At 42.5% G+C, this 15,858-nt stretch overlaps 1 protein-coding gene across 1 annotated transcript in view; it reads right to left on the bottom strand.

Annotated features, from left to right (window-relative positions):
• Positions 1-15,858, bottom strand: part of CACHD1 (cache domain containing 1) — a 203,710-nt gene that overhangs the window by 8,093 nt on the left and 179,759 nt on the right. The window contains 10 exon segments of the mRNA XM_005300064.5: positions 1,607-1,708; positions 3,249-3,326; positions 4,393-4,554; positions 4,741-4,892; positions 5,995-6,111; positions 6,470-6,556; positions 7,668-7,828; positions 9,871-9,987; positions 10,110-10,209; positions 12,685-12,807. Coding sequence (XP_005300121.1) covers positions 1,607-1,708; positions 3,249-3,326; positions 4,393-4,554; positions 4,741-4,892; positions 5,995-6,111; positions 6,470-6,556; positions 7,668-7,828; positions 9,871-9,987; positions 10,110-10,209; positions 12,685-12,807 — 1,199 coding nt within the window.

Below are 15,858 nucleotides of genomic sequence, written 5' to 3'. Positions count from 1 at the left end.
GAGATATTTATAGAGGCACAGAGCCCGCCCTTTTTGGGTATGGCTGGGGAAGGACTGACAGATACTGCACTGAGCTTCTCCCATGCCATAGAGGCAGCGTTGATGGTCATCATTGACCGAGAAAGATGGCGGGCAGGAGGTACAGAGTTTGAAGCCCAGAGCTTTGGGTATAGTGCGGTAACCAAATGGGTTCGGAAAGGTGGGCACTCCATAATCTACTCTAAAACGACAAACTATTAAAAACTGGTAAAACTACTAATCTCCAAATTATTTAAGAATGAATAGAACTATTTACACCTGTTTATTTAGAATGATGTCAGAGATGAGGACACTGAAGGTTCCGACCCAGACCATGCAATGGTGAGAAGGAACTGAAGAGGCGGTTGGTCTGCCCTGCCCTTTACCATCTTAGTAGGAAGCACAAAGAGAGCCAGGGTGCATGGATGGACCAACACACACTGCTTTCAAAACTCTCCAACTCCAGGCACATGATGTGTATGCATAACCTCACAGTGGAATACAATAAAGACCATCACTCGAAGAAGAAATAAAAGTAATATGTATCTTTAAAGAGCTGGGCAGGAGATTACCCCTGCTGGCACCTCAGTGCTACACGCTGTCAAGGCAGATAGTGAGGACTTTCTAGGAGTGTAAGATATCAAACTCTAATAATACAAAATCAGATGTAGTAACATAATGAGTCTGATTTAAACACGATAAAGATGACATTCAGCTACTGCCAACACCCCGGCAGACAGCCTTGTCTACCCTTGACTTGACTTAACTTACACTGAGTCTTCCTGATGGGTCAATAACTTGATACAGATCTAATTAAAAAGAGTTACCCAACTGTTTTTCAGAGTGGAAAGAAATATGATGACAAAATGATAACCCCCAAAAGGGTTGACAATGGAAATGTCATCAGACACTAAATGACACTAGCACAAACACCATTACTATAAATATAGTAAACGTTGATAATCTTTTTAAAAGTTGATTTGCACATAAAATGTCCTCCCATTGCAGCAGTATGTGCTGAATGCCCAACACAAAGGCTAAGGGAGTATTTGACCCATAGTCTAGTCCAGGCTTAGTTTAGCTAGCTACAGAAGGCATACAGCAGATATTATTTGAGTGGAGAGGTAGTTTTATAAAAAGCTGTGAAGGTCACCTTTAAGAGAAGAATGCCAGCTTCACAGCAAAGGGCATGGAATTAGTTCTCTGCTGTCATGAAGACAATAAACTTTACCTCTTGAATGGTTTTTGAGATGTTGAATTAACTGTCAGGCTTAGCCAAGGGAAAATGGTGTGGTAAACTTGGTCACTTTTCTATCTGTTTGAATTCCAGTCAATCAGACATCCAACAAAACTAACACTATATAAGAATAAGATGCAGAGGATGGGGCATTAAGCTAAATAGCTCATGTTATAACACTGCTCTTACAAAAATAGCTTCATTGCTGGACAGTGTCATGCATTCAGAGGTGTCAAAATTGTTTAACTATGAAGCAGTATATATTTTTTTTGGTCTGGCCTTATCCCCTATGTTGCCAAACATCTGAAACAAGCTGAGAATGCAGATTCATGGGGGGTTTAAAGGTCTTACCGTGATCGCTCTCTGTTCCCGATCGCCCCCAGTACCGACGTCTACGTTCTGGACTGTGGGCGTGCCGCTCAATTACAGCTGCTATAAACCGAGTGTTGCTGACTAGGAAAGAAAAAAGAGCAGGGTCTGTTTTAAACAGAGTGTTTTTATTAAGTTATATTAATGGAGCAATTCAATAACAAGGAATCAGACATGTTTTATAAACTACTTCTTTCAGATGCTGCTATGAAATTCTTATAGGGATTACGAGCTTCCACATCACAGAAATGATGGGACAAAGGTTTGCTGAGAAGTGCATGTCCTCGTCCAGTGCTGAGAGCAGGATGAACATAACTCTGATTTACCCCACTGTCTGCTTTGATTAATGAAAGTTATGAGGGTTCCCTGGAGCAATGCCAGAACACAGAGACCTAGGAGGCATCTAAAGTCTGCTCAACATTTAAACTGAAAAGCAAGTCAGACTCACATGAGCTATATTAGTATCAATGGATACAAGCTGCAGAACTCAGATCCAGCTCTGGTTTTTGAACCCTTGACGTTGTTCAGATCTTGAATTTTGATTCAGCCCATTTTAAGGACAGGGCCACATGGGAAATTCTGATCTCTCCCAAAATCCAGAGGCCTTGGGCCCATCACTATACAATAGAATTATAGTAGCACAGTCATAACTGAACGGCGAAGAACTAAGTGCAAACAGGATTTACTTATTTTTCATTTAACGCTCTTGTTGAACTGAAGCTAGGAATTAAAGGGCCAGATTGTGCCTGCCCCTTCCAAGGCTGCTCATGGGTAAGAGCTTACACACCCCATGCAGTCATAACTGCAGTCCCTCAGCATTCTAAAAGCCATTCCCAGAGCTAGTTGGGCCACGGAGGGGGGCCCCCCCACTACAGAAAGGATGTGGACAAATTGAAGAGAGTTCAGCGGAGGGCAACGGAAATGATTAGGGGGCTGGAGCACATGAGTTATGAGGAGAGGCTGAGGGAACTGGGATTGTTTAGTCTGCAGAAGAAAAGAATGAGGGGGGTTTTGATAGCAGTCTTCAACTACCTGAAGGGGGGTTCCAAAGAGGATGGAGCTTGGCTGTTCTCAGTGGTGGCAGATGACAGAACAAGGAGCAATGGTCTCAAGTTGCAGTGGGGGAGGTTTAGGTTGGATATTAGGAAGCACTATTTCACTAGGAGGGTGGTGAAGCACTGGAATGGGTTACCTAGGGAGGTGGCGGAATCTCCATCCAAAGATGTTTTTAAGGCCCGGCTTGACAAAGCCCTGGCTGGGATGATTTAGCTGGGGGGTTGGTCCTGCTTTGAGCAATCTTCCAACCCTAATCTTCTCTGATTCCAAGAGAGCTTGCCACGCTGTAATGTGGCAGAACAGGCAAGCTCCCACTGCACACCAGTGGGCACTATATGGCCCAAAACTAAGAATAATTTTTTTGGGTGAGACTGAAGGACAGTAAGGGTTACAAACTAAGTCAGTTAATACTTTGGCCCTGTTATTTTCCAGAGCAAAGCTTACACTGTCATATCAAGGTGTTAAGAGAAATGAAAAACCCTCCACACTATAGCAAGCCCAAGCAAGAAGCTCACGAACCCTTAGCCTAATACTGGCACATTTTACAGTGACACAGCTCAGCACTTACTGATTCCTCTGTCTTCATGGCTGTCATCATCTCTCTCATCCCTATCATTCTCCAGGTTGGACATACGCACTGACATTTCTACACACCATTACAAACAGAAAAATGCAACTGTTAAGTTGATCCAAAATGTTTCTCTTATTAACAACTGTCAGCCTGGTGGAGTGGTGGAAGCACTCTGCATTCTTGTGCTGGAGTACTATGCTTTGGGAATGGGCTTTGGAATCCCTGTTTTGGGGCTGGCTGGACGTACCAGGAAGAGGATATGCCAGGTACCCTTGAAAGGAACTGTATGTGTAAGACTTGAGTGATGCAGAAAGTTTAGTGAACAGGCTCAGACTGAGTCAGTATGGTCCAGTGGATAAAGCCCTGGACAGGGACTCAGGAGACCTGGGTTTTATTCTCAGCTCTGAGACTTGGGCAAATCACTTCCCCTCCCCATGCCTGTTTCCTCTACCACACTTTGTCTGGTTGACTACTTAGATTGCAAACCGGATTGCCCTGCCTCTCACTATTGGTACAGTGTCTAGTACAATAGAGTCCCAGTTTCAGCTGGAGCTTTTTTTTAGTATTAGTGTATGACAAATAAATAAATAATAACAATTTTGCTTTTCTTCCCTTCTTTTTGAAGTAAAAGATGCCACAATGATGAATTTCTCTCAGAGTGCAAGAGAGGAGTCAGGGAGAAAAGATACAACCAAAAAGCAGCCCCGGAGGAGGCATTGTGAATATTGTAATTCTAATAAACTGCTGGCAACAGCACTATTACTTGCTAGAAAACAATCTACTATTCAGAAGTTACAGGACTGGTATTAAGCTGGGTTTACTGCTTTAGCTCTAGGAAAGTCATATCCACAGCATTCTGAGACTTGTTTTAGCATTTTTTGTCCAGGTCTTCCCAAGGAGACCGCAAGTCTAGCTCTGTACCCAGCAGAGGGCAGTGGTACACAAGTACATTGGACAGTAAGTACATCAGTTATGCAAGGAGGGGACTGGGAGATAAAATGGGAATCAGAAGAGAAGCAAGAATAAAGCATTCCCAAAGGATGAACCAAAAAATGATCTTTGAAACTAGGCAGAAGAATGAACGAAACAGCTGGATTTTTATCCTCACTGCGAATATCTCCCTCACAACTTATCAGCTCACCCTGTGCAGCAAGAGGTGACATGTGCTGGTGACTCCTCCGGTGGATCTGGTGACGATATGCGTATACTGCCAGAACGAGCACCATGATGCATCCCATTATACCTCCGGCTACAGGACCAACCGGAGCACTTTTTATCATGTTCAAAGTGACCACCTCATCTCCTTAAAAAACCCAAAAACCGGAGCATAAATACGTTGCAAATAAGTTTAAATCAGCATTTCTATAACATTAAAATAAACTCAAGGCTTCAGCACATGACTTTTATGCACCTACATTGATGGTGTATGCAACAAAATACTGGCAGTTTAACAGTTAAATATATATCCTCATTAAAAGACCAGAATTACCTATCGCACCCATGTCATCCACGTAAGGGCTTTTAGCTCCCACAATGCCACCAAAGCATTCCTTCTGAGGTGCGCAGTAGGATTTATCCAGATGGGTCTTTCCATCGCTGTCCACCATACACCACTCACAGTCCAACACGCCAAAACAATCCCTGGAAGTGAAGAAAAAGGCTGGCTTTATCTTAAAGAAAATCATTTTTGGTTGGGTGTATCTCAGTATATTCATAGTCACTAGACAACTTGGAACCAAAATTGTCCATAAAGCCTCACAGCTCTGATGATTGGCTACAGAAGTGTCATAAGGGTTTAAGTTACACAAGGTAAATCATATGGGGAAAGAGCAGCTTTGTCATAAAGGGCCAGATTCACTGGACTGCTCTCCTCTTTCTGCACCACTTAGGCAATGCTAAGGGAGAGCAGACCGCCTGAAACTCCTTGGCTGGAGACTCTCTCAGCATGAAGGAACCCCTGTCTGGGTCCTGTCTCTCTCTCTTCGAATGCCCCAGTGAAAGGGGTGTTTCGGCTTGGGAGGGGCACTGAGAAGGTGTGGTTGAAGCATGATACACTCTGGGTTTATCCAGCTGATGGACCATTTCTTGGAGACCACAGCCAACCGGCACAAATCAGAGCAGTCCCCAGGCTGTTCTAACCAGTGTCAGGGGCAGAGAATCAGTGAGCTGTAACTGGCTCCCTGCCACTCCACCTGCTCTGCCACACTCCACAAAACTGAGTGCTTCAGAGAATTTGGCCCTGATCTTTACTAGCCATGACCTGTGCCATGGTTAGCAAGCCTACTACACTCATATCACAGTTTAAGTGACACATAGTTTATTTTTTTCTGACAGAAATCCTTGGTTAAGCAGTGCCTACTCCCAATGTTTCTATGACCACTCTCCTTTTAAGATCTGCTTCTCAAAAAGTGTAGGCAAATATTGTGGCACTTTCCCCTCTAGCTGAAAGGTGGAATTCATTGTCCTTTCTACGGCTCATTTCTCCTCTCACTTACATTGGTGCATTCCATTGACTTCAATGTAGTCAAGAAAGGGTGTCACTGAGGCTCTCTAATGCATTTAATAGCAGATAGATGATTCAAACAAGTTTACTGCATGGCGGCATCAGGATCATGGCTACAGTTTTATAGCACTTAATTTATTTAGCGTCAAGGGAAGATTTGTCTGTATTAGAATAAATAACAGCGCCTAATAATTTCAAGCCCTGCACGTATTTTCAGAGAGGGAAAACATTGCACTTTACCCACTCTCCAGCCTCTGATTACACCGCGTGTTAATACATTGTGGAAGAGCATCCTGTAGGCTAGGATCAATTGCTGTGAATGTCATCGGTTCCTGGTGGACTTCACAACTAGGATTCCTACAGCGGGGAAAATAATTGAGATCATGTCACAAAAAAGAATTGCAGTAGAGCCAATCAAAAAAATTAAACTCTGCTAAATATAATCCAACTGTTTAATCACTCTATTCTACCGGTTTCAGAGTAGCAGCCGTGTTAGTCTGTATCCGCAAAAAGAACAGGAGTACTTGTGGCACCTTAGAGACTAACAAATTTATTAGAGCATAAGCTTTCGTGGACTATAGCCCACTTCTTCGGATGCATATATTCTACCAGGCACTGCATATATGGTAGTATGAGAAAGTAGTCCATATTCAAGGGTTATAACATTTAATACTCACAACAACGTTACTCGAGTTTTAGAGATACTTGTTCTCACCTGCTTTCTGCATTGGTAAGGTTGCCAGTACATTCATTGACCTCTAGAGGGCATTCACAAGGGCATTCACATTCGTTTTGTTCCATTCTTTAGAAAAAAGAAAAAATGGCCAGTTGCATCAATATAAACTGAAGTCCAAATCCTAATCCCAGCATACAGCCAGTGTTTTACAGACCATGTACTGAAAAGACACCCGATTTGTAAGACTAAACTGGCTATTTATTAAGGGAACTATTTATTTACCAAGACATTGAAACTTCAGCTAACATACTGGCCTCATGTGCACTGGTTGACTTACTAGTGTCTTCTCCACAATCTACCCTTCAGCAACCTGGGCTCTTCCCTCCAAGTTCCATGCAGGTTGCTGCAGCTGAGTCATTAGGAACTCATAGTCAGGCTGAGCATTAGAAACTCAGCTGGGAGAAAGGAACCCTCCCTCCCCCATGTGGAACAACTCCTCTGCTCCTATTCTGAGTTGCAGAAGAGATGAATATCCCCAATGGACCTGTGGAGCTACTAGCCCTCTCCTTGCCACATTTCCCAAGCCCATGAGTGCTAAGCAGCAGAAAAATCTCTTCTTCTTCCCCCACCGCGTAGCTCTCCAGGGTGATCACACACAGAGCTCCTTCCCTCCTGTGCAGCTTTACCACATTGTTTTTATTGTAGTCAAGACCCTTTGCAGGGACAGGGTGTGAAGGCAGTAAGCTTGGCACCTATGTGACAATCCATCATATTCCACACCCAAAGGCAAGTGTTACTAGGCTGTAAAGAAGGTCCTGTTTCTGCAAACACTCAGACCTGGGAGTGACTTTGCCCCAGATGAGTACTCACACTAGTTGAACTATTTGTAAGCAAAGTGATTCACATGCCTGAGCCTGAAACAAAAGGGAGCACTGGCAAAAGCCAAGGAATGGAGGAGAAAATGGCTTAAACGCCCACAAGGCTTAGATGACAATTTTTTTTAAACTACTGTGCACCTGATAAATCTGCAAACCCTTATAAAAGAGGAGCATAACCCTACTCATTACACATAAAATACATTTTATTTATGCAGGTACAATATTTGTTTTGCTCTGACACAGGAGTTGCGCCAGACATGTTAGCTTACCCTACGAAATGACCAGCGCTCTCGGTCTTCATTTGCAATAAAATAAAAACCAATACCTGCACTTGCCAATTCATTTCAAATCACTCTTACCTGTGACAGTTCAGACAGAGCCTGTCTACCATACTGCAGGCACAGAACGCAAGAGAGTCACAGGTTTCATTGACTATTCCAACAAAGGCATTGGTTCCGGGTATTCTTGTCAGTCTGTATTTAGAACAGTGGCTGCCATGCACTAGGTTTGTCAGATCACCCTAGGGCGAAGCAAGGCATGTCAAAGATGTAGTAGGAAACATACTACCCAGTGAGTTGAAATCTTTCCCCCTCCCCAAGCACATTTATAGAACCATAAGCTGAAGCAAAAACTACGAGGGAACATGACCGTAGCATGCCTTTTCTTCAGATAACAGGCATACAAATTAATTCATCAGCCTGCTTGGGAGATGAGCAAAACTGAGCCAGTACTGGATGACAAAGCACTTTCCTAAAGATTAACAACATTTGTTTATGTTATAACATTATGATGTGCCAGAATGGGCTCTAGTCTAGTAATCCTGCCTGACAGCGGACAATACTTCATTCAAATAAATCTCTCCTCCCTTTCCTTCCTCATCATACCAATCAAGGATGTGCACAAGTGTGTGTGTGGGGGGAAGCAGGGGCACAGCTCTCCTCTCTCCTCCCCCAATAGTGGTGGGGGCACAGAGTCCCTGTGGCCCCTGGGGCCACGGTGGGAACCAGCAGCTCCTCCGGCCGCGGGGCTGTAGCGGGAGCTGACAGCTCCTCTGGCCCCCAGGGCCGTGATGGAGGCACAGAATGTGCCCCCCACAAAAGCAGTGAAATTTAAATTCCTGCGCATGCCCTGATGCCAATTACCTGTTACCTTCACACAGAGATTCAGTTCTGGCTGGCAGGCGCCATCACAAGTTTCTGACAACTTGCTGGCACACGTACTATAAAAATATACTTCAGCTGTGAACTATTTGAAAAGCCAAAGCATTCCCGATTCTGACTCACACAATGCAATCTAAATTTGCTTTCTGTCCTCTGCATTTTCCTTTGCAACAAAACTCCTGCCCCCCTCCACCCCCAACCCATTTTGCATTTCAACTGTAGGGAAAATGTTAAAATCTATCCTATTCTAACACAGATCCATTTAACTTGCCTGAGCTTTCAGAAATTTTCTTGACACTTTTACTAATAACCCTAGAAAAGTGTGTTTAAACAACAGCTTTCTCTCACAGAGCCTAGAGTTTTTGATATTATTCCACAGTGATCTTGTAATGATGGATTTGTGACATAGTAGTCAGTACACTCTGCACAACAACATATGGCTGTCATGAATGTTATATAGACAAGGTGGGCGAGGTAATCTCTTTTATTGGACCAGCTTCTGTGGGTGAAAGAGAGACACTTTCGAGCGCCACAGAGCTCAGAGTGTCTCTTTCACCAAAAGAAGTTGGTCCAATAAAAGAGATTACCTCACCTACCTTGTCTCTCTAATATCCTGGAACCAACACAGCTACAACAACACTGCAAACAAGAATATTAGATTACAATCTGTTTGCAAGATAAAGAACAGGGGGAAGCTCTATATGAGATAGGGTGACAAGATGTCTCGATTTTATAGGGACAGTCTGGATTTTTGGGTCTTTTTCTTATATAGGCTCCTATTACTCCCCACCCCGTCCCGATTTTTCACATGTGCTGTCTGGTCACCGTAATATGAGACAGCATCACCAGTCTTTACCTGAGATTTTTAGAAGACTTCAATTTGACAAATTATACTAAATGTATGTTGATCTGTTTTCTATTTTGTTACTTAATACTCTCTAGCTAATAGTGTAAAAGGCTCCAAATGAGAAGGGTAAGAGTAAAGAGGAAGACCCCATCTGTGCACACTAGGATGTGACAACGGAGAGGGTTGGTGCCTGGACATAAGGAGCTGGGATCCACTGCAGAAGAATCCAAACCAACATTTAAAAAATACCCTTAATAAAAGATAGAGAAAATAACTTCTCAGCTCTCACTTCTGGGCTAGATTATGTAACGTTTGGCAAATACTCACATTCATAATCCCTGGCACCACTCATATGAGCAAAGTTTGTACAATTTAGCCCACTGATTTTATGTTTCTACAGGGCCACCATGTGCTGCCCTTCACAATGAGTTGGTTTTGAGTCTCCGTTTGCTGTTCTTGGTGATCAACATTGACTGATGCAAAGGGCAGTCAAAGTAAATCCAACCCAACCAAAATACATTCAAAAAGTAAAACAAGAAAACAAACAATACGTACCACTAGGCTAGTGTTAAATTTATAAAACCTCTGAACTGTTCTGTCACTGAAACTGTTGCAGAGGTTTTTCTTCACGAAGTTTGGGTGGTTTAGAATGTCATTTGCTACCAAGGGTTCCTGAGAAGGCAACAAGAGAATTTTACTTTAAAAAGGCATAAAAAGTGACTTCAGTACATTCCGTAATCTTTCAAAAAAGGGGAAAAAAAAAAAGAAAAAAAAAAGACATGATTTAGCCAAACCTTGTGTGTAATATGCTGCTGTTCTACCGGAGCATGACCTTTAGGATCAATGAGAGTTGGGTGTGCCACGAGATACCCTCTATCCTCCATAATAAAGCACCTGCCCAATATAAACAAAATGCATTGTTCATGAGGTTTCTTTATGTTTTAAATAAATGGGTAGGTTAAATATGGTTGTAAAAAGAAGCTTGAACAAAAACTCTGTCCAATACAAAAAACTGTCCGTTAAAAATTCAATGGAAATAGTTTTAAAAAGAACATATCAGTATATCCCTGAAGTTTACAAACCAACCAGTATTGCAGCACTGTACTAATACTTGAGAATTTGAAGGTGGAATTGACTGGACACAGAAATGAGACCACTTATTTTATTTCCATTGTCTAATCTGCGAGAAATGCACAAAGTAAACCAATAGCATAAATAGCGAAAAACAAGATTTTTAGAAGTTCTAACTGCTTAACCTGAAATGCTAATAGTAACAAATGTAAGGATTCTCCTATAATTTTCCACCAGACATTTTTCTTTTAAAGTAATGTCAAGCTTTTAGTTTCATTTTAATAGGGGGGAAGTCACCTCCACTTAATATTCTTATGAAAATGTGAATCTCCATTAAACTCCTAATTCACACACCATTTCCCTTCTTATTCCCAGCTCTTCCAGAGTGACTTTGGGGAAAGCATGTAATCTGCGCTTTTGCCCCTCCATCTGTAAAGTGAGGTGTTGGGAAGCATCATTCCATAATGTTCATAAAGCGCTTTGAGATCCTCTGATAAAAGGGCTTACAGAAGGGCAAATATCTTATTTTCCTTCTCTCCCATGTCCCTTTCCTGTCACCCTCTTTTCCCCAACCACCAATGTCAACCCTCTTCTCAGGCCTCCTTCTCTTCGCAAGGCCTTTCTCTCACTGGCAGTCCCTCTGCACAGCACGCCTGCCTCCCTCCCTCTTTCTGTTACCATAGACACAGAAAGCAGTGCTACAGGGGAAGGCAAAGGAGCAGATATCCTAGGGAGAGGGCTTAGTCTGTGCAAAGATCAAGAGAATGTGTGGCCACAGAAAGAAAACTGGAAGAGGTTAATGTAGGCCACTTAATGCTCCTGAAGAACTCAGCAGGGGTGGAGCTAAAGTCCCCCAGCTTAACCATAGCTTTGGCTGGGTCCTGCAGCTGTGCATGCAAACCCCCTGCCTCCGGCCTGGGGCTATGAGAAACTGCAGGAGCGGCTTACAAGTGTACAATTCCCACAACTGCGTGTACAGTGTAAAGTCCTGACTGTATCACCTAAATGTAAAAAAAACACATACATAATTTTAAAGGTAAACCTGCACAAAAAAAATAGATAGGGTGTACCCTTTACAATATAAGAAGGAGGCATGAAAAGTTAACAGAATTTTTTTCCTACCAACTTTTGTTTTTACATTAGAAATGCAGGTCTTGTCTGCTGTTTTTCCTGGAAGATGTCATAGATAACTCGTGAACTAGTACACTTATGATCACAAATACCATGGGATGAATCCTGATTGACTGGAGATGGGAAATTATTTTTATTCAGACTGTACAGTCTGACTATTTTGGGTTGGGGTTTTTTGTTTTTGGTCTGGCTTTGAGGACACCAATTTAAAATCAAATCCCTGACAAATACTTGGAAGATATGCTCTGAAAAAAACCAAAACAGATTCAACGTCATAGTGCTTTCCAGGACTGAGAGCACCCAATTCCGTGTCCTGTGATGGAGAGTTACAGCAAAGTACTTAACCCAAGACTTGATATTCATGATATTGTAAAGTTGAAGAAAAAAAGGAAGCACCCATCTCTTTTATGACTATTTGTTTTTGACAAAAACAAAAGTGAAAACAAAACAAAACAAAAAATCCTAAGGCAAAATCCCTGACAGGCCTTTTTTATAAACCACAAAAGCATAAAAAAAGGTGTCACATACATTTTTACCTTAATTCAAGATCTCCTTTAAGCATTCCAAAAATACTTTAGCAAGCTACTCTATCCATAATATAGAGGATTTTCGCAATGAGAGTCTTCAGTGGAAGGCCAAAGGGAAAATGAAACATTCAGACATGTGTAGGCCACACCAAGTTAAAATAAAAAATGAGTCCAGGCATATTACACTACATTTGTAGTATAACTTATTTGATGTGACAACTTAAACAAAATAGTGCTGAATATTTATGCTTCAAATCAATTAAGCGGATTGTGTGATTTTCATATGTAAACAAATTTTGTTCTTTCATACTGTCAGTGTCACCAGTTAAGTATCTAAAAATACTCCAGGATAAGAACAAATAACAGAATGAATGGAAGCTGCGTTCATCTTATAATGGATTTATGGGCATTTGTATTAAGCCTGAATAATACAAGTAAGAATGAATTATTTCCCCTTTTTATATTTTATTGATTGTTCATATATGTTCAATGTCAGATATCAAGAGTCCAGACTGTCCTGATGAGGATAATGACTGCAGATTACAATACGGCAGGGTGAGCCAGACCAAGGAACAGAATGTTTGAAGATATACCACATGAAAGGGAAGACTAAGGTTAACTCAGTAACCCAAAGGTGTACCTTATTTTGTTGCCTCCATCTTGGTTGCAAACTGGTAGCAAGTCCATTAGAACCTTATAGAAGTACCGCAGAGTAAAGTCAATGCCCATCACAGCCACAGAATGTCCTGAAGACATCTGTGCACTAAATAGAAAAAGAGAAGCAGATTGAAGGACTATATGAATAAGTGAACATTCAAAATACTTTGCTGAATTTGATATGAAGTAAATAATCTACAGACAGGCATCCAACCCCCCCTGAGCATGTAAATGACACCCACACAGGCTCAGACCTGCACTCAGTTAAGAAGTGTAGCTCATATCCCTTTCAGGCTTATCTAGCTTAGGATAAAAGGTATTTTATACACACATTTGCTGAAATGTTTTAACTAGCACATTTTGAAACCCACTGTGAACAGGACAGTTGTATTTTAACATGCGATTTCTGGTCGAGGTGAACAAAATGCCCCCACCTAGGTTTTACCTTTACCAGTTGGGTGTTAAACCTGGGGTATATCCCACAATGGAACAGGATCATGGCTGAGTGCTGAAGAAACCCAAAGTTATCTCCCTGCATTTGATCTCATTTATATGCAGCCCACCCAGTATTTGCTTAGTGATTCAGCTTGTATCCCTTGCATAGCAGAAAGCACAGTAAGAATGGGAGTCCTTCTTCCAGATGTTTTGCTTGAGCACATCACTTGCACTCTTTCTACAGCAAGAGTCTGTAGAGAAGAAAACCTCAGATACCAGAAAGACTCATTTTCCACTGCATTCCCTTATGCCATATGATCTGGTCTTCATTATTCCAGAGTGATTTTTTGCTCGAAAGCGAGATGAAAGGCTCAAACATGGTGAAGAGATCTAAGCAGGTAATTTAAGGGGCCAACACATATTCACTTTCATTACACACATAACAATGTAAGTTAGGGTTAAAAATACCCTAAACAAAAAAACAAAATTCCCCCTCCCCTCCCCCGGCATCACCACAGTTCACAGCCCCCTTAAGCTCAGCACCAATTACAGAGCAATACCTGCTTCCTGGGGGAGGATGCTGCTTAAAGAATCTTTTCAGCTTCTACGGAACTAAGTGGCCTTCAGACCTTCTGCTTATTACAATTTTTATGGCTTTTTACTCACCCTCCTACTATGCCAAAGGGAACATGAAGCCCCTCTTCAGATTATGTGAAACCTCCCGGGGGAGGGGAGGGGTAATTTGTTTTTATTCTTAATCTAAAACTTTGTCTTTACTACTTATATAGTTTAAACTCTTTAAAGTGTAATCTTCTCTAGCATAAAGAGAGGTTGCCCCCTTCTGGTCATAATGTTTATTACTTCAAATTGTTTGGAAGTTACAAAGCAGAAAGCAGAACACAAGACGACACCGTCTTCCACGCTTTTTTTAAAAAAAAATTTAAATTGTTTTCTGCAGTTCTTCAAAACCTCCTTTCTGCATAGGACAGTTCACACCTCTGGCTTTTATGCCACTGAGGTGTGTGACTACAAACCTCAAAGTCAGCTGGCAAAAAAATGGTCCATGTACAAGCACATTAGGGGCTGAAAATATAGTTAATACTATACTAAAACACTCCTTGCAGACAAAGACTGCCATGTTTAACATCCTATCAAGCTCATCACGGTTAACCCTGGGGTGAGTCCTAGCTGACATGATGATAGACACACACTGAGGGCTAAATTGCATTTAAAATCATGTTAGTTAACGTGTTCTGCCACAATGTAATTTTCCAGCATAGAGAAACCACACTTGGACATAGTAATGAAAATTCACATTCAGGAATAAAGCAGGATCTTTAGTTTTTGTGGATGATTAAGAGCAGCAGCAGCAGCTGCTGCGCATTATAGTATCCTGTCCATATGTGGAGGTCTGCTGGTGTCCCCATTTTCCTCAGCAGCTCAAGAATACACATGGTTACCTTAGCAACTGACACATCAAAGACCTACAAAACACAATCTTGGAGCACATATGCCAAAGTATTTTTCACAACAGTGCTGGAAAGCTCTCCTATTCCTCAATCATTTGCCTTTATTTTCCCACCCGTGCTGTTTTCTCCATTAACAGTGCAGTACTCCCAAGAGTGCTCGTGGCCAGAGACTGGTGGACGGTTAGAAAGTTCACAACAAAACAATATGCTTTCTTAGGGTTCTGGTTTGTTTAGAGGGTTCTTGTTCCACTAAAAAAGCCCAAACCAGCAAAGTCTCCAGCGACATTCCCTTTTAGCAGGTTAAGAGCCTGTGAACTCCAAATAGGGTGACCAGATAGCAAGTGTGAAAAGCCCCAAATATCGGGACTGTCCCTATAAAATCGGGACATCTGGTCACCCAAACTCCAAAACAAAACAACAAACAGGACATCATATCTTATGACATCACTTGTGTTTCCAAAGCTCCCTGTCCTGGCAAATCCTCCTTCCTTTCTCAGGAGAGTAGCCTAGATGCTCCCTGTAAATGTCCCTGAGCCCAGGCTCTTCTAGATAGGACATCAACTTCTTCTTCCCACCTCCACACTCTTCCAGGATTTAACCCCCAAATCCCCATGCTGCTGTCTGGCTTGGCAGGGCCTCCTCCTAGGAGCACCACGAGAGCGTGTGACAGGAAGAAGCGACTCCCTTCTTTGGGATACTGTATACCAGAGGTTCCCAAACGGTGGGGCATGCCCCCCTACGAGGGGTGCAGAGGAATGTTCGGGGGGGGGGGGCACAGCAGGGCCCGGGCCAGCCCCCATGGGTGGCGGGAAGGGAGCGCCACCCTGCCCTGTTCCACGCTTAACTCTGCGCTAGCCCTGCCCCCAGTCAAGGCCCGGGCTCCTGGCCTCGCATCCAGACATGGTGCCACACCCAGCCCTTGCTCTTCTCCTGGCCCTGGCCCCAGATCCCCAGACTGGGTGTTAAGGGGTGTGTGACCCTGAAAAGTTTGGGGACCACTGCTGTATACCCACTCACCAGAGATTATGTTAATGCCTGTTTCCCTTCTAAGCACCCTATAATGGGAGAATAGACCTATTTAATTTAATACTATTTTGAAAATTTTTTAAAAGAATTTCATCTATGAAGATAGAATCAAAAATGTCAATGCCTAGATACAGCAGCCAATGGAACGGGACAGCTGGCCTCACGATGCAGCAGGGGCTTCTTTGCCAATATTCCAGATGCTGACCACCTGATGATTTTTCACACAA

Source organism: Chrysemys picta, chromosome 8, assembly GCF_011386835.1.
Source record: "Chrysemys picta bellii isolate R12L10 chromosome 8, ASM1138683v2, whole genome shotgun sequence".
Lineage (NCBI taxonomy): Eukaryota > Metazoa > Chordata > Testudines > Emydidae > Chrysemys > Chrysemys picta.
This window is presented reverse-complemented; position numbering and strand designations above follow the sequence as displayed.